This window comes from Lepus europaeus, chromosome 20, assembly GCF_033115175.1.
Source record: "Lepus europaeus isolate LE1 chromosome 20, mLepTim1.pri, whole genome shotgun sequence".
Lineage (NCBI taxonomy): Eukaryota > Metazoa > Chordata > Mammalia > Lagomorpha > Leporidae > Lepus > Lepus europaeus.
This window is the reverse complement of record NC_084846.1, coordinates 3,151,413-3,169,188: the sequence shown is the minus strand read 5'-3', so window position 1 is coordinate 3,169,188 and position 17,776 is coordinate 3,151,413. Positions and strand designations below refer to the sequence as shown.

Below are 17,776 nucleotides of genomic sequence, written 5' to 3'. Positions count from 1 at the left end.
CTAAGGAGACCCTGGCGGCTCAGCCCAGCTCCCCCGTGCCCGACGCACGGTGCAGGGCGGGTGTGCCCCCGTCACCACCTGCCTGGGGGCTGGCACAGGGAGTGTGGGTGACTCGGACGGCACGAGGCTGATCCTGGCGGGAAGGGCGGCGTCTCCGGGCCACAGGGGTGCAGGGGCTCTGCGGGTCTCCCTCCTGTCCGAGGGTCTCGCCCCGCCCCGTCCTCGCCCCCGAGGGAGAACCGAGTCTTTCAAGTCGCGTTGCCAGGGCGGCCGGGCGGGTCGGGGAGCGCAGGGGCCGCCGAGAAGCCGCGGGTGACAGCTCCACGGCCCTGGCTGGGGTGCGGGTGGGCTTAGGGCCGGGCCGCGCATCCTGTGGGGGCGTGGCTGGAGGTACACACGCGCGCACGCGCCAGCACGGGAGGCGCAGGTGTGTGCACGGCTGTCACGTACCACGGAGAATCGCGCAGCTGCGCTCGCCACAGGCGGGGAAACTGAGGCAGCAGGCAGGGAAGGTACAGCCCGCGGCCACACGGGGCTCAGGTACCTGCCGGTCTCCACCCTGAGCCGGGAACAGGCGACCCCAGCGGACGCGTGTCTGCGCCCGGTGTCCCCCACGCAGGTGCACCGCACGTGCCGCGAATACGTCCCACAGGCCCCTTGGGGCAGGGGTCCTAACCCCCCGCACCCCCCGGCCGCCGGGTTGCAGGAGCGCAGGTGTCCAGGATAAGAAAGAAATGAGGCGGGGAGGAGACAGAAACCGGGCGGAGGGAGCGAGGTCCCGGGGCGCGAGTTTCTCGGTCACCGGGCGCCACCAGGGGGCGCTCAGGGCACGCGGACCCGTCGGGGAGGGGGCCGGGTGGGATCGGGCGCTCGCGCAGCGCGTCTCGGGCCCAGGAGGGGCGCCCGTGGGAGCCAGGGATGGGAGCGGGGTCTCCGCGGCTGGTGCCCGGGGGGCGCCGCGCACGGCGGGCTCCGGTCCCGTTCCCGGGGGGCGGGGTGGGTGCCGTGGGCCTGGCTCAGCCGGAGGGGGACGTGCGGGCGTCCTCGGGGCTCGGAGCTGGGCACGAGGCGCCGTCGGGGTCCCCGGAGTGGGGGGTGTCCTGGGGGGAGGCATTTACGATGGGGGAACCCTGGGCGCCTCGCTTTCCGCAGGGGGCCTGGCAGTGAGTCGGGATCCTCAGTGGCGCCGGGGGCAGCTGTCGGGGGTCCAGGGGAGGGGAGGACCCTTGCGGCGGAGGCGTTCTGCGGCCCCGGCTTTCCCGAAGCGGCGCCGTCGGGGTCCCCCGGGGGGGGACAGATCGCCGTCTGGGGGCGCTGGGGCCCCCGCCCCTTCGCCACCTGCACTCCTCCGGCGCCCCTCGAGCGCGGGCGGGGAGGGGCGGGGGCGGGTCCCGGGCCCGGGAAACCCGAGCCACCGCCCCCGGCCCCGCCCCCGGCCCGCCCCCGGCCCCGCGCCGGCCGAGCCGTCCGCGGCGGGAGAGCGCGCGCCGTGGAGCCGCTCGGATCGCCCGGGCCCCTCGCGCCGCCGCCCCGGAGCCCCGCGCCGCGCGCCCAGGCCGCCCTCGCCGTCCGTGCGCCCCTGCGCCCCCGGCCGTCCAGGGCACCCCGAGCCCCCGCCCCCGCCCCCGCCCGCGCCCCCGCCGGGCCGGGATGGCCGCAGCCCGCGGCTGAGCGAGCCCGGGGGGGCCCCATGGGCCGGGCCGCGCCGCGCACCCCCCGCGGCCGCCTCCTCCGGCCCGGGTCCCCCCCGGGCGCCGCGGGCCCAGGCGGCCCGGATGGCGGTCGCGGCGGCAGGGGCAGGGGCTGGGGCCGGCGCGGCCGCCACTGACGGGTAGCCCCGCGCCCGGAGCAGGTAAGCAGGGGGCGCGCAGGGAGCGGCGCGAGCAGACGGCCCTGCCAGCACACGGGGCTGGGGGTGGGGGTGCGGACTGCGGGGCCCCGTGGCTCGGCTCCCGGTCTGGGGCGGGCGGGCGAGTGAGGGTGGGGTCGGGGGGCGGCAGGTCCGCGGTGCGCGCAGGCCCCTGTCCGGCGCCGGGGTCCGGCGGGGGTGGCCCGGTCCGACGGGGCGCGCGCGCCTCTGCCGCTTCGGACCCCCCACGTGCGCCGCCCTGGAGGGTGGGGGCAGACAGCGGGGCCCCCTCCCCAGCCGCTGAGGCGCCGCGACCCAGACGGCCCTCCCGCCCCCGGGGCTGCGTGCGCGGGGGGACCCGGACCCCGCGGACCCCGGCCGGCGGCTGCCGGCGCCGCCCAGCTGCGCGCAGAGCGAAACATCTGTCAGGGGCGCGCTCCGTGCGCGCCGCCGCGGCCGGGGACACGGTGTCCTCCGGTGAGCGCCGGCCCTGGGCTCCGCAGTGCCCGCTCGGCCGCGAGAGGGCGTGGAGGGGGGAGGTCCCTTAAGGGCAAAGGCGGGATCCGGCGGGGGCGAGGCGGTGCGGCCATCCGAGGCGACTCCGGTGGGGCGGGACCCCCTGTGTCCCGGAGACGGCTCCGGGGTTGCGAGGGATGGGGGGCGGGGGGCTGCGGCCAGTGGGCGGGGCTGGGGCTACCGGGAAACGGCCTCTGCTGGGGGCGCCGCGCGGCTGGCACCGCGGGTCATGGCCGGGGCACAGGAGCCGGGTCAGGGCCAGGCCGGACCCCCGCCCTCCCAGACTCTGTGTCCTGGCCCCCCAGGCCCAGAGCCCCAGTGGGCGACACCGGCTGGGCTTCTGTCCCCCAGCCTCGCCCACCCCCACCCCCAGCTCCCTGCCGGGGGCCCGGCCGGGCCTGCACAGAGCGCTCGCTGGGCGGGCGCGGGGGAGAACCCCAGGCCTCCCCTGGCCGCGGGCTCCGTGTGTGAGATTCCACCACCCGGTGGTCCTGCCAGGCCCCAGGGACCTGCAGGGCTGCGGCCGAGAGCCAGGCACAGGACGGCTCCAGACGTCTGGGGAGGAGGCGGGCGCCAGAGCTGCGTGGAGTCAGCGCTCCTGGGCCCCGGCCCTCAAGGACACAGAGCCCAGAGGGAGGACCTCTCAGGGTGCCAGGGTCAGGGCGGACTCCCAGGGGGAGGGCCCTTGACGCTGGGGCTCTGAGGGGTGAATAGGAGTTTTCTGGGTTGGGGAAGAGGGGACAGCGATGGCACACGCAGAGGTCGGGAGAGGGCAGACGGCACGGCTGGGTCCGGCACCGTCGAGGTGCCCTGCGAGTGTGGGAGGGAGGGATTGTCCCAGCGGCCCCTTTGCGGCCTCAGCCACGGGACGCCTGGCGACCCGGCCGTGGCGCCTCGGGGGGCCTGGGTTCCCGGGAAGCCGGGCGGGGTTAGGCCCCGGCCTCCCGGCCACGCTCCCCGGGGGCCGTGCGCCAGCGGCTCAGCCGTGCCAGGCCTCATTAGGCTGATCCCGTCACGCCCCGCCCCCACCCCACACCTGCGGGGCCCAGGGCTAGCCCGACTCGCCCGGCATGGCCACGCGGAAACTATGAGCCAAGAGAGACGCCGCCGCTCCGCCACGCACACGCACGCCCACGCCCACACCGCAGCGACAGGGCTGCGGCCCCCACCCGCCCGCCCAGACCTGCCCTGAAGGCCTCTTTCCCGCCCTCCTGTCTCACCTGCGCGCCTCCTCCTCCTCCTCCGAGCAGCCCTCCGGCCTGCACACGCACGCGCACACACACATGCACCCCAGCACGGCGGCCTCGGCTCGGTCCTGGTTCTCGCACGGCCAACACTGGACCGGCCTCCCCTGTCACTTAGTGCCTTTCCCCCCACGGGGCGGGGGCCACCGAGCCCTGGCCCCCAGCCCGGGCCCTGCCCTGTGGGCCTCTCCCTTGCCCGTTCTGTGCTCTGGGGTTGCCCTGTCCCCCTCCTCACACCGGGCCGGACCCCAGCCCTGGCCCGGGTCCTGGGACTCTCCGCTCCCCCCACCCGCTCAGCGTCGCCCGGGGCTCCAGGGGGTGGGGATGCGGCCACGGAGAGGGGTCTGGAGTCAGCCCCCCACTGAGCCCTGCTGTGCTGTGTGGCCTTGGGCAAGACGCTTGGTGTCTCTGAACCCGAGCGTCCTCCCCTGGAAAGGTGGAGCTGAAAAGACTGGGGGAGGGGCCAAGGAGCCCGGGGGCGGAGCTGAGGAGGCTGGGGGCGGGGCCGAGGAGACTGGGGCGGAGTCCTGGGCTGAGAGAGGCCCAGAAGGAGGCCGAGAGGGTGGAGCTGTGGCCATGGCGGCTAAGCCCCCCCTTGGGACCCCCACATCCTGTACCAGGGTGCGGCTTCCATCCGGGCTCCTCCATGCCCCCGCCCAGGTCCTGCTACTGCGCCCCTGGGGAGGCAGCAGCGGGCGGCTCCACAAAGCCCCACCCAGGCTGTGGAGGAGGGGGCGTTGGGCCTGGGGCTTTGAGGGGTGGGCAGGAGCCTCCCTGGCCACCCGTACGTAAGCCCCAGGCGACCGCCTCCTCCGCGCTGGCCCCCGAGCCGCTCTCTTGTCCTGAGCTCCAAGCCCCGGGGACTTCCCGGGGTCACGGGGACGCCAGTGCCGCCTGTTTCACCGGAGACACCGGCGCGGGGCTGCGGCCTGGTGCTCGGAGCGGCGGGGAGGGGGCGGCCGGGGGTGCTGCGTCTGCCGCCCCTCCCACACGAGGCGACCCCCAGGCCGGCCCCCGGCCCCGGGAACAGCTGCGCTGCCACATGTTCCTGGTTTGCCCCAGATGTGCCGCGCCCCCTCCCCCGCCCGCCCGCGGGGGAGGGGCAGCGTCTAGCGGCTGCGGGGTCTTCCTCGGTCCACGGAGCCGCGGAGTCTCGCCGTGGGCAGGGCCCGTCCCTCAGGGGCCCTAGGTTTCCCCATCCGTGGAACCCCAGGGAACCCCCTAGGGGCCGCCCGCCGATGGGGAGACCGAGGCCGGACGCGTGCGTCCGTGTAGTGGCGGCCGCCCCGGGGCTGCGGGAAGGGAGAGGTCCCCTGAGCCCTGGCCCAGCAGACAGGGGGAGTGGGGGAGCTTCCTGGGGAGGGGCCCCGGAGGCAGGGCGCTGCGGGACATGTAGGAGTTCTCTCCCTGGGAGCAGTCATGGAGGCCGGTCTGCCTGGGGCTGTTCCCTGGGGAGGGGCTCCAGGGCGGCGCCCGGCCTAGGGGAGGTGAGCAAGGTCCGCCCACACTAGCGAGGAAGCCTCAGACCGGCAGGACCTGCCCTGCCTCAGTCTCCCGTCCCGCTCCGCCCCAGCGCTCGGGGTGCAGCGGGCTCCAGCCAGAAGCAGAGGTGTGGCCCAGACACCTCTCGTGGGCAATGCCCAGGTGGGCGTGGCTGCGCCCTGGCTCCCTGGGGGCCCCATGGCGACCCCCACTCGGAGAGGCCTTTGCTACGCCGGAGCTGGGGGTCCCTCGGTCACTCTCAGCCCCTGGCAGTGGTGGGCAGCCGCGGCCCGAGGCGCCCTGCCCCCTGATGGGGGAGGGGTCCAGGGAGACCCCGCGCCCCAGCGCGTTTCCCACTCCGGTCTTGGACAAACTTCACAGGCCTGGGCCTGGGCCTCTCCATCCGTTCAGTGTGGACCCGGGCGTCGGCGGCACCTGGGGGCTCCCGTGGGGTTGCCTGGTTCCCTCTGCGCTCATTTGTGGACTGGGGTTGGGCACAGGGTGCGGGGTCGGCCCCTGGCTCGGGGAGGAAACGCCCCCTTCCACAGCCTAGCCTGCTGCCCCAGGGCCTCTGCACCCCCGGTCTGCTCCCCAGGGCCTCTGCACCCCCGGTCTGCTCCCCAGGGCCGCTGCACGCCCCGGTCTGCTCCCCAGGGCCTCTGCTCCCCCGGTCTGCTCCCCAGGGCCTCTGCACCCCCGGTCTGCTCCCCAGGGCCTCTGCTCCCCCGGTCTGCTCCCCAGGGCCTCTGCACCCCCGGTCTGCTCCCCAGGGCCTCTGCACCCCCGGCCTGCTGCCCCAGGGCCTCTGCACCCCCGGTCTGCTCCCCAGGACCTCTGCACCCCCGGTCTGCTCCCCAGGGCCTCTGCACCCCTGGCCGGCTCCCCAGGACCTCTGCACCCCCGGTCTGCTCCCCAGGGCCTCTGCACCCCCGGCCGGCTCCCCAGGGCCTCTGCACCCCCGGCCGGCTCCCCAGGGCCTCTGCACCCCCGGCCGGCTCCCCAGGGCCTCTGCACCCCCGGTCGGCTCCCCAGGGCCTCTGCATCCCCGGCTGGCTCCCCAGGGCCTCTGCACCCCCGGTCGGCTCCCCAGGGCCTCTGCATCCCCGGCCGGCTCCCCAGGGCCTCTGCACCCCCGGTCTGCTCCCCAGGGCCTCTGCACCCCCGGTCGGCTCCCCAGGGCCTCTGCATTCCCGGCCGGCTCCCCAGGGCCTCTGCACGCCCCGGTCTGCTCCCCAGGGAACGGGGACCCTGGGTGTGGGGTGGGCGCTAGCCCGGTGGCTGAGACCCCTGCACCCCACAGCTCCAGCCCCAGCTGTGCCCCTCATCCCAGCTCCCTGCGAATGCAGGCCGGGGAGGCAGCGGTGATGGGCCAGGACCCGGGGTCCCTGGAGCCCACGGGAGCCCCGGGTGGAGCTGCTGGCTCCTGGCTCCTGGCTCCAGCCCGGCCCAGCCCTGGTCGTTGGGGACATTTGGGGAGTGACCCAGCAGGTGGGGAGCTGCTCCCGCGCCCCGCATTCGCGGGGATAAGGGTACCAACGAGGGGAGTGGGAGAGGCGAGTCCAGTCCCTGCCCATGCAAATCGTGCGCAAGTGAGATGCAAATGTATGCAAACGAAATTCAGCTGGCGCGCGCAGATAAGCGCGTGCCCGCGGTGCGCGCGTCGGGGCGCCCCGGCGTCCGCCCGGGCTTGCAGCGCCGCGTGTAAATGTTTACGCCGGGCCGGCCGCCAGGCTCCGCGGCCGACACCAGGCGGCAGGCGGGGAATGTAAACGCGGGCGGGCGGGCCACGGCCGCGCGCGGGGATCGGTGCGCTCCCCGCACAGAGTGCGGGCCCCCGCGCAGGCCCGCGGCTGGGGGAGGGGCGGCGGTCGGGGGGCTTCCCGGAGGAGGCGCTGCGCGCGGGGAAGGGGAATGGGGAGGGAGGGAAGGCCAGGCCGGTGGAGACCCCGGCGTGGGGCTCGCCGCGCTCCGAGGCTGGGGAGGGGGCGGGAAGGTCCCCGGGCCTCTCTGGGCAGGGGACAGAGCCCTGCCTCCCGCGGCACCCTGGCACCCCGGCCCCACAGCGCCACCTGCTGGGGACGCCCCTGCCCCGGGCAGCAGGCTGCAGCCGCGCTGTTGCTAGGAGACCCGGAGCTTGGTCCAGCCTCGGGCCTTGCCTGGTGCTGGGCCAGCGCCTACCTTCCGTCATGCCTGGACTCTGTCATCAGCTCCTGGGGGAAGCACCCTGGGCCACCCCCTCCCCCCATGGGGTGGCGTCCCTGCACCCCGGCACACAGCCCGGCACCCCGCAGCCTGGCTCGGTGGCTCCTTCCTGCGTCTCCCGTGGGCGCCATGGGTCAGGAAGCAGGAGCCGTCCGAACCCAGGGGCCCGGCGGTGTCCGCGGCGCGCGGCTGACCCTCCCCTGCCCGCAGGCCCAGCATGCAGCGCTGGAAGGCGGCGGCCTTGGCCTGGGCGCTGTGCAGCTCCCTGCTGACCGTCTGGATGTGCCGAGAGGGCCTCGGACCCGCGCTGGCCCCGCTGCGCCGCCCGCCTCGGACCCTGGACGCCCGGATCGCCCGCCTGGCCCAGTGTAAGCCCCGCCCACCCAGTGCAGGGGGGCTCCCGGAGGGTGTTTTTCTTTCTTTGCGGGTGGGGTGGAGGGAGGGTGCAAATCCCCCCCCCCGAGGCTGCTGGGAACCCGGGTCGTGGAGCTCAGCTGTCACGGGGAATTAGGCTTTGGCCCTGAGGGGCCGCGGGGGCCAGATGGATGGAGATTAGAACTGGGCGCTGCGCCCACAGCCCGGCGGGGGGTGGCGGGGCCAGGCTGGGCGGGAGGCCCCCAGGGACCGAGGGGAAGGGAGACCCGGGTGTGGGAATGGCGTGCGCCCCGCAGCAGGCTCCCGGCCCCTGGCCTCGTGTGCACGCGGGCCGCGGGGGCGAGGCCGCACGTGGGGGACGCGTGTGCCGGGCCTGCGGGTCCCTGCCTGCCCTGCCGGCCCACACAATCCCCTCTTGTCCTCATCATGGACAAGGGCGCCCTCGGGCGCCAGCTCCGCTTCCTGCCCGCCCCCGCACCCCACGACGGCCCCAGTGGTGGGGCTGCAGGCACGGGGCGGCCCCAACCGGAAGAGGGGGCGACGGCCGGCCCCCCAACCCCCACCACGTCCTGGGCCCTGAGGAGGCTGGGGGGGGCGCCGGGCCCTCTGCATTTTACCTGCCGCCCCCCCCCCGGGGGCAGGGCGGGTGGTGAGGGGGCGCAGCTGGACAGGAGTCGCCACTTCTGGTGGTCCGCGGCGCAGGGGGGGGGGTTCCCAACACGAAGAAAGGATCAGGGTCCGAGTGGCGGCCGTGAAGCCGGGCAGTCCCGTCCACCAGGGAGAAACAGTGACCCCCGCGTGTGCCGGGGCCGCCCCCGTCCGGGCCCCGGGGCTCAGCGGCCCCGGCCCTGGGAGAGCCGGCCTGGGGTGGCGGGGGAGGCGCAGCCGGGCCCTGGGGAGGGCAGTGGGGGACCGACGCCCCTCCCCTCGGGCCTCCCGAGAAGCCTTTGCTTGCGGCCAGGTGCACCCGCCTGGGGGGGGGGCGTCGCTCCCCGCCACCTGCTGCGTGGCCCCCGCCCGCGTCTGGGGCAGGGCCCGCGGCGTGCGGGCCCCGTGTAGGCTGAGAGCCCAGGGACGGAGCTGCAGGACCTCCCGGGGCCGCGGCTGGGGGGCCGGCGGGGTCCCCCCCCCCCGGCCTCCACGACCTCGCACGCGGAGAAGCCCCGGTTTCCTGGACGGGGTGGGGGCGTTCGCGAGCGGCTCAGGGGCGGAGATGTGGGGGTTCCGGGGATCGGCGGATCGACAGGCGGGGGCGGGGCCGGGTGGGCGGGGGCCGGGCTGGGTGGGCCGGTGGGCGGGGCTGGAGTCAGGTGGGCGGGGCCGGTGGCCGGGCGGGGGCGGGGCCGGAGCCGGTGGTCGGGCGGGGCTGGAGCCGGGTGGGCGGGGCCGGGCCGGGTGGGCGGGGCTCCCGCGCTGACCCCTCTCTCTCTCACCTCGCAGACCGGGCACTGCTGCAGGGCGCGCCGGACGCCGTGGAGCTGCGCGAGCTGACGCCGTGGGCGGGCCGGCCCCCAGGTCCGCGCCGTCGGGCAGGGCCTCGGCGGCGGCGCGCGCGCCCGCGCTCCGGCGCGCGGCCGTGCGGGCTGCGCGAGCTCGAGGTGCGCGTGAGCGAGCTGGGCCTGGGCTACGCGTCGGACGAGACGGTGCTGTTCCGCTACTGCGCAGGCGCGTGCGAGGCGGCCACGCGCGTCTACGACCTGGGGCTGCGGCGCCTGCGCCAGCGGCGGCGCGTGCGGCGGGAGCGCGTGCGCGCGCAGCCCTGCTGCCGCCCGACGGCCTACGAGGACGAGGTGTCCTTCCTGGACGTGCACAGCCGCTACCACACGGTGCGCGAGCTGTCGGCGCGCGAGTGCGCCTGCGTGTGACCCTACCTCACCGGCCCCGACGGCACGCCGCGACGGACTGCGCGTGCGCAGAGGACGGCCTCGCGGCCGGGGACTCTCGCGATAACTGCCTTGAGATAAAGCGTGGGAACTCTGCTGGGCTGTCAGTCACTGCCTGAGCGCGGGGGCGCCGTCCCCAGTGGGGGAGGCGGAGGGGCGGGGGCGCCGTCCACACTGGGAGACGGAGGGGCGGGGGTACCGTCCCACCTGGAGGAGACGGAGGGGGCGGGGGGCGCCGTCCACACTGGGGGAGGCGGAGGGGCGGGGGCGCCGTCCCCACTGGGAGACGGAGGGGCGGGGGGCGCCGTCCACACTGGGGGAGGCGGAGGGGCGGGGGCGCCGTCCACACTGGGAGGCGGAGGGGCGGGGGGGGGTGCCGTCCCCACTGGAGGAGACGGAGGGGGCGGGGGGCGCCGTCCACACTGGGGGAGGCGGAGGGGCGGGGGCGCCGTCCACACTGGGAGACGGAGGGGCGGGGGCGCCGTCCACACTGGGAGACGGAGGGGGCGGGGGTACCGTCCCACCTGGAGGAGACGGAGGGGGCGGGGGGCGCCGTCCACACTGGGGGAGGCGGAGGGGCGGGGGCGCCGTCCACACTGGGAGACGGAGGGGCGGGGGGGGTGCCGTCCCCACTGGAGGAGACGGAGGGGGCGGGGGGCGCCGTCCACACTGGGGGAGGCGGAGGGGCGGGGGCGCCGTCCACACTGGGAGACGGAGGGGGCGGGGGTACCGTCCCACCTGGAGGAGACGGAGGGGGCGGGGGGCGCCGTCCACACTGGGGGAGGCGGAGGGGCGGGGGCGCCGTCCACACTGGGAGACGGAGGGGCGGGGGGGGGTGCCGTCCCCACTGGAGGAGACGGAGGGGGCGGGGGGCGCCGTCCCCGCTGGGGGAGGCGGAGGGGCGGGGGGCGCCGTCCACACTGGGGGAGGCGGAGGGGCGGAGGGCGCCGTGCCCGCTGGGGGAGACGGAGGGGCGGGGGCGCCGTCCCCGCTGGGCCAGGCGGGGCGCGCGGAGCCCCCTTTCCGGGGTGCGCACCAGGGGAGCGGGTGGTCCGCCCTGCGTGCTGCTGGGGGCCGGAGCGGACGCCGCGACGGGACGGACGGAGGTCCAGCGGACGCGGCTGAGAACAGCCAGGCGCTTCCCAGCGGCCGGCGGGGATGGACGCAGCCGGGGACCCGGGGACCCGCGTCCTGGGCCCTGGGAGCCGGGATTTACGGCGGGGCCGCGCGCTGTTTGGATTTGCCCGGTGGCACCTGGGCGCTCGGCGGCGCGGGGAGGGGAGGGGTGCGCGCGCGGGCCCGGCGTGGGGACCCCTAACGTCCTGCGCTGGCACTGGGGGGTGTGGCCCCGAGGGGACAGCCCTCCACCCCGCCCCACGCCGGGGCTCCCCCAAGTCTCCCTTTGCGCCCCGAAAGGACCTCCTAGGAGCATCTCTGCTCCCCTCATTGCCCAGGCCTGGGCGGGGTCCCAGGGGTGCAGCCCTGCGCCTCCTCTCCTCCCAGCTCGGACCCCCGCACTGCGGCAGCTCACCGGGACTTCAGGGAGCCGAGGGGGCTCTGCGGGAAGGCGGCGGCCGCCCCCGCAGCCTTGGCTGAGGTTTGCGGGATTCCCGCGCTGACGGCTGAGTGAGCCCCGCTGCGGACGCCCAGGGCCTCAGTTCCCCCATCCCGGTGGGCCCGGACGCCGCGCGCCCCCTGCACTCCCCTGAGAGCTCGTGAGAGCGCGCGCCGTCCCCAGGGTCCCCGGCTCCCACCCCCAGACCCAGGACTCTGGGCGGCTTCCCAGGAGCCGTGGGGCTGGGGTCGCCCAGGCGCAGGGCCGCCCCCACCCCTGCAGGGGCTCCGCGGGCAGGCGCACGTGCAAACCCACAGTTCCCGATACCACCCCCTCGGGTGAGAGCACCCGCACCCCACGGCGGGCGCCTGGGGCCCCACCTTCGGGTGCAGTAGCCACACCCAACAGGCGCTCAACCCTGCGACCCGCGGCGGCAGCGAGGGCCCGTGCGCGCCCAGAGTCCCCGCATGCGCACCGAGGACCTCACAGCCCGCACGCCGTGCCCGCACGCAGCCACACGTGGTCCCTCGATGAGTGTGGTTGCAAGGATCGCACGGGCGACCTGACACGCACAGCCACGCACACGCCGAGGCCACGCTCTCCCCACCACACACACACACCGGGGAGAGGGGACGCCTCCGCCTTGCCCTGTGGGGGGTGGGGTGGAGAAGGTGCCCCTTGTCCCAGCTCTGCCCCTCCCACCTCCCTGGGCTCTCTGCGGGGCTGCAAACACTCCCCGGGGGGGGGGGGCTTGCCTCTTGAAAGCTACAGAATGGGGGGCCGGTGCTGTGGCGGGTGGGCAAAGCCTGTGCCTGCGGCGCCAGCATCCTATATGGGCCCCGGTTCGAGTCCCGGCTGCTCCACTTCCCATCCGGCTCTCTGCTATGACCTGGGAGAGCAGTGGAAGATGGCCCAAGTGCTTGGGCCTCTGCACCTGCGTGGGAGACCCGGAAGAAGCTCCTGGCTTGGGATCAGCCCAGCTCCGGCCTCTGAGGCCATTTGGGGAGTGAACCAGCGATGGAAGACTTTTCTTTCTGCCTCTCAAAAAAATAAATAAAATCGTTAATAATAATAATAATATATATATATATATATATAAAATCAAGCCACAATGCCCTGGAGCAGTTTTCCACCCTCTTGACTCGGGCTGCTCTGCGTGGGAGCCTCCCCCGGCCGGCTGGGCGACGTCCACCCCTCCCCCCAGCTGTGACAGCCCGTGGGGCGCAGCATCACCCTGGGGTAGGAGCCGTATTTTATTATTTTTTATTTGAAGATTTATTTATTTGAAAGTCAGAGAGAGAGAGGTCTTCCATCTGCCGGTTCTCTCCCCACATGGCCTCAACGGACAGAGCTGTGCCAGGAGCCTGGAGCTTCTTCCGGGTCTACCACGCAGGTGCAGGGACCCAAGGACTTGGGCCGTCCTCTACTGTTCTCCCAGGCCACAGCAGAGAGCTGGATTGGAAGTGGAGCAGCCGGGACGCGAACCGGCACCCATGTGGGATGCCGGCACTGCAGGCGGCGGCTTTACCCGCTACGCCACAGCGCCAGCCCGGAACCACATCTTCGGGCCAGTTTTGCTTTGTAGCGTTTCCTTGGAGAGAACAGGGGCGCAATCACAAGTCAGCCACCAGCAGCCCCCGCAGGCACGCCGGGGGTGGCACCTCCCGGGGCCCAGACACGTGCCGGGGCCCCACGCTGGCCGCCTCACGTGAACCAGGAGGCGATGCTGGGCACCACCTGGTACCGGTGTTCCCCCTGCAGGTGCCAGCAGGCCCTGCAGTAGTCCAGGGCCCAGCTCCTGGTGCCGGGCCGCAGCGTCTCCCGCCAGCGGAAGTAGCCCAGGTAGCGGGCCGGTCGCGGTCCAGCGCCCGCAGGTGCTGGGCCAGCGCCTGGGGGCTCGGGAAGTCGTCCACGTGGATGAAGGCGTCAGGCGGCAGGAAGCGCTCGTAGCTGCTCCTGCGGGGGCCCAGCACCACGGGCACGGCCCAGGCCCCCAGTGCGTTCCTCCACAGCTTCTCCGTGATGTAGTCGGGGTGCTGGGAGTTCTCGAAGGCCAGGTAGAACTTGTAGCGGCTCAGGACCTCCATCATGGAGGCGCGGGGCAGCGGCTGGTGCGAGGCCCCGAACACGTGTACCGGCAGGTGCGCGCGCAGCTGCTGGTAATACCGCACCCTCGCCGACGCGTTCTGCCAGTTGGACACCACCCAGGCCACCAGCTCGGTCTTGGCCGAGAGGTTGAGCTGCGCGGCGGTGGGCCCGCCGGACCAGGGCTCGAGCCAGCCGTAGGGCGTGAAGATGTCCGAGTCGCTGCGGTAGGACATGGTGAGGTTGAAGTAGCCGTCCAGCGCGCGCAGCTGCCGGCAGGCGCTGGGGGACTCCAGGCTGAACCACACCCAGCGCTGCCCGGGCGGCCGTGGGGCCTGCGGGAGCTGCTTTCGCGGCTGCGCGCTCACCTCGCGGTGGTGCACGACCACCGCGTCCGCCCAGGGGTACATGCTGCGGTTGGCGGTCAGCTGGCAGTCGGCCGTGCCGGGCCGCAGGTCCGAGCAGCGGCGCAGCTCCACGGGTACGTGGAAGGGCCAGGTCCACAGCAGGATCACCAGGGGCCGGCGGGCGGGGGGCCCCGGCGTGGCCTGGCAGGCGCGTGCCACCGTGGTGTTGGGCCCTGAGAGCCAGGAGCCGCTGGGGTTGTCGCGAGACACTCGTAGGTAGGAGAAGACACACAGGGCCAGCAGCAGCTGGAACAGCAGCCCGGCGAGACACCGGCACCAGGGACGCGGCCGCTGGGTCTGGCCGAGTGGCTCCATGGGTCGGTGTAGCTGGGAGGAAGGGGGGTGGCCTCGGTGTCGTCGGTGACGGGGACCCCAGGCACTGGACAGTCACGAGCGTCCGGAGCTCATCTGCGGAGGCCACGGTTACTGTTACCTAACGGTTACTACTCCAGTTTTACAGGAGGGAATCCAGGGGGCGAGGGACAGCACAGCGGAGGCAGAATTCAAGCAAACGGGGCTGGCCCCCGAGGTCACCGTCTCCCAGCCCCCGAGCGACATGGCCTGTCTCCCCTGGGCAGGGTCCCCCAGCCTCGAGAGAAGATGGCCGGTTAAAAACGCTCCCACTGCCCGGGAGGCGAGGTGTGAATCCAGGGGTGTTCCTGGGAGGGGCTTTGAAGATTACGTAAGAGTTCCCCAGGGAGAGCAGGCATTGGGAAGCAGCCAGTGCAAAGGCCCAGAGGTGAGACCGAGCCTGACCAGTCTGTGGTCAAGGGAAGGCCAGGTGCTGCCCACTGAACTCATTTACTTGGTGTCGCACTCAGCAGGCATTGGGGTCCCCCGGTCCCATGCTGGGCTGTCGGGGGCACCAGGACAGAGGCTGGGTGGCGGGTGGAGGGAGACAGCGGGGTCACGACACTGCCTCCTGGGAGCCACTGGCGGGGTGCGGGTAGCACTGCAGAACCCAGCCACTAGGGGGCACGCTGCCCCGAGCCCTGCTGGCCAGCCACCCGTGGCCAGAACCCTGAGGCAGTCCAGCCTCGGTTTCCCTCTGTGTCCAGCTCCTCCTGGATCCCAGTGCTGTGCCTCCGAGCTCCCCGCAGCCTTGCAGAACACACAGCTGGAGTCACCCCAACCTCTCCCCCTTACAGGTTACAAATGTATAAGGGGAGGGAGAGAGAGGGAGGGGGAGGGAGAGATGGAGGGGGGAGAGAGAGAGGAGGAAGGGAGGGGGAGAGAGTGAGAGAGAGGGGAGGGAGGGGGAGTGGAGAGAGAGGGAGGGGGAGGGAGAGATGGAGGGGGGGAGAGAGAGAGGAGGAAGGGAGGGGGAGAGAGTGAGAGAGAGGGGAGGGAGGGGGAGTGGAGAGAGAGGGAGAGGAAGGGAGAGATGGAGGGGGAGGGAGGGAGAGAGAGCCCTTCTGCTGGGTCAGGTCCCAAACGCCCACACAGCCGGGGCTGGGCCAGGTTGCCTTAGGGAGCCGGGAGCGCCATCGGGGTCTCCCACGTGGGCTACAGGGGCCCAGGCACCTGAGCCCTCGTGCTGCTCTCAGGTGCGATGAGCAGGGAGCTGGGGTTGGAGGCAGAGCTGGGACTGGACCCCAGGCCCCGGATACGGGGTGCAGGTGCTGGCGCCAGACGCCTGCCCCAGGTGCGCCTCCCGCCTGTCCGCCACGGCGCTGCCGGCACACTGTGGCCACTCCTGAGCCAGAGCTGGAAGGCGACCGACCCAGAGTCACCAGGAACACGACGCGGCCGCTTCTGAAGGCGACGGGGCAGTGTGGCCCAGGCGGAAGGCGTCTGTGTCCACAGCCCAGCACCTGGCCGCGGCTCCCTGGTCACGCGCAGCCTGGGAGGTGGCCGTGACAGCCCCACTGCCTGGGTCCCTGCCGCCCACCTGGGAGACCCGGGTGCAGCTCCCAGCTCCCAGGCATCTGGGGAGCAAACCAGCGGGTGGGAGGGGCCTCTCCCTCCTCTCCTCTTCCGGGTCTCCCATGCGGGTGCAGGGCCCCAAGGACTTGGGCCATCTTCCACTGCTCTCCCAGGCCACAGCAGGGAGCTGGACCAGAAGTGGAGCAGCCAGGACTCGAACCGGTGCCCACATGGGAGGCCGGCACTGCAGGTGGCGGCTTTACCAGCTGCGCCACAGCCCTGGCTCCTGACTTGATCTACTGATCTGTGAGGGGGAGAGACAGACAGACAGAACTGTTCACTAGCTCTCTCCTCAGGTGCGTGTAGCGAGCTGGGGGGAGGGGGGGGGGCGGGGGCTGATGCTGGGAGCCGGGAACTCCATCCAGGTCTCCCACGAGGGTGCCGGGGCTACCGCCATCGCCACCACCTCCGGGGTGTGCACCAGGGCTGGGACCTAAGTCACAGAAAACAGTTTGTTTCCTTAAAACATCGAGGCTAGGTCTGGCGCTGTGGCACGGCAGGTTCAGCCACCGCCTGTGATGCCGGCGTCCCACAGCGGAGTGCCTGGGATCGAGTCCCGGCTGCTTGGCTTCCGATCCAGCTCCCTGCTAGTGGGAAAGCAGTGGGAGATGGCCAAGTGCTTGGGCCCCTGCACCCGTGTGGGAGACCCAGAGGAAGCTCCTGGCTCCTGGCTTTGGATTGGCACAGCTCCGGCCATGGAGGCCATCTGGGGAGTGACCCAGCGGATGGAAGACCTCTCCTTCCCTCCCTCCCTCCCTCCCTCCCTCTCTCTCTCTCTCTCTCTCTCTCTACCTTTCAGATAAAATTAAAACATTACTGCAGAGCGCCCTGACCTGAGGTGAGCAGGCTCAGCAGATGGGGGTGCTGGGCCGGGGACGCACGGTCAGCTGTGGCTGTCTGGCTCCCTGGGGCTGCCTGGGGCTGCCTGGGGCCTGGGGGAGACCTCTCCCAGGTATCGCTGCAGGGTGCGGTGAGTGGCTGCCGGAGGCCGATTAACCACTCCAGTGGCAGGTCCCCCTCCCCCTCCCCGGCTGCCATGGAGCCGTGGCTGTGTGGGGTGAGAACTGGGCCCCTTCCGCTCGGGTGGGTGGCCTGCGTGCTGCCCGCCCAGAGGGTGCTGCTCCCCAAGGGTAGCCCCTTGGGACTCTGGCGGCTGCCCCCAAGCTGGGGGTCCTGGGACTGGGGCAGCCAAGTCCACCCAGGGTCCCAGCTCAGGAGGCCTGGGAAGCCACCCCCTGCCCTGGTTAGGATGTGGATGTGGGAGCCTCGCCCTAGGTGCTGGGCTGGGGTCACCACCTGCTGAGTGAGGCTCCCAGGCTCCAGGAGACGGGTAGAGTCCCAGTGTAGACAAACAGGAAGGAGAGGCTGGGACCTGGCCTGGGGGCACCTGGGTCCCACTCCAGGCCCAGGGAGGGTTCCCAGCCCCCCCTCCCCCAGCTTCCTGACGTTTGAATCCCTTGGTCTTATCTCTGCGCACCACCCCCACTGTGCACGGGCTCAAGGTGCTACTGCTCCCTCCTGGCCCCCCCAGGCTCTGACCATGAACCCTGCCCTTGAGGTGTGGCTGGGTGTTGAGTCCTGCCCAGGTCCGGTGCATCTCCCCCGTGTCCCCCTCTGCCCCATTGACACCTGCGAAAGTGTGGTGCCCCTCTGGCCACTCAGGGCCACCTCTCAGTGGACCCTGACCCTGAATGCACCCAGAGCCACAAGGGCAGCCCCACGGGCAGTTCTGGAGACCCCGGGGGCCACTGAGGAGGCCAGAGGCTGGGCCACGCTGCGTGGGGCCTATGAGCTTCTGGGCAAAGGTCTAGGTTATCCCTGTCCCCCCTCCCCCACGGCTCTGGGTCAAGGGGAAGAGCTGCCGGAGCCGATGGAGGTCTGTGGCCAGCCCTCCCTGCAGGGCACCTGGCCCTCCTTCCTAGCCCAGGGGCAGCCGTGGGGCGTGGTCGCAGCTCCCAGCACGCCAGTGTGGTGCTGGCTCCCCCAGGATGGACGGTCCATCGGGTGCCTGCGCTCCACCCCACCATCTGACCTTGGAGACAAAGCACACCTGCTGGGGGCAGCATCATTCGGGCACGTGGGGGCAGCTAGAGGGTCCTGCGCCCGGTCACAGAGGGACACAGACCGGTTTGTGGAAGAGGAAAGGGGATCCCCCCTAAGAGGGTTTGAGATGTTGGCTTCCCCACAAGCGGCCTTCAGCAAGACAGCAGTGCCTGTCCTACTCCTTGAGAGTTTCCAGTTTTCTCAGGAGA

General features: G+C 72.9%; 2 protein-coding genes across 2 annotated transcripts; one reads left to right on the top strand and one right to left on the bottom strand.

Moving 5' to 3' along the window:
* The first annotated feature begins 1,770 nt into the window (after window positions 1-1,770).
* NRTN (neurturin) lies at window positions 1,771-9,634 on the top strand. Its single transcript, XM_062179152.1, has 3 exons — window positions 1,771-1,852; window positions 7,504-7,661; window positions 9,109-9,634. Exons 2-3 carry the CDS (start codon window positions 7,511-7,513, stop codon window positions 9,531-9,533), a joined length of 576 nt encoding a protein of 191 aa, XP_062035136.1. The 5' UTR covers window positions 1,771-1,852; window positions 7,504-7,510; the 3' UTR covers window positions 9,534-9,634.
* A 3,176-nt stretch (window positions 9,635-12,810) lies between these two features.
* Window positions 12,811-13,913, bottom strand: LOC133749659 (3-galactosyl-N-acetylglucosaminide 4-alpha-L-fucosyltransferase FUT3-like). Its single transcript, XM_062178942.1, is given in 2 exon segments — window positions 12,811-12,959; window positions 12,962-13,913. Coding segments are annotated over 2 exon segments (1,101 nt in total).
* Window positions 13,914-17,776: the final 3,863 nt, after the last annotated feature.

Excerpts from the sequence above, each read along its gene's own strand:
- NRTN (XM_062179152.1), top strand. The coding sequence starts at position 7,511 with ATGCAGCGCTGGAAGGCGGCGGCCTTGGCCTGGGCGCTGTGCAGCTCC. Across the intron at positions 7,662-9,108 it reads GATCGCCCGCCTGGCCCAGT|ACCGGGCACTGCTGCAGGGC; the intron begins GTAAGCCCCGCC and ends CTCACCTCGCAG.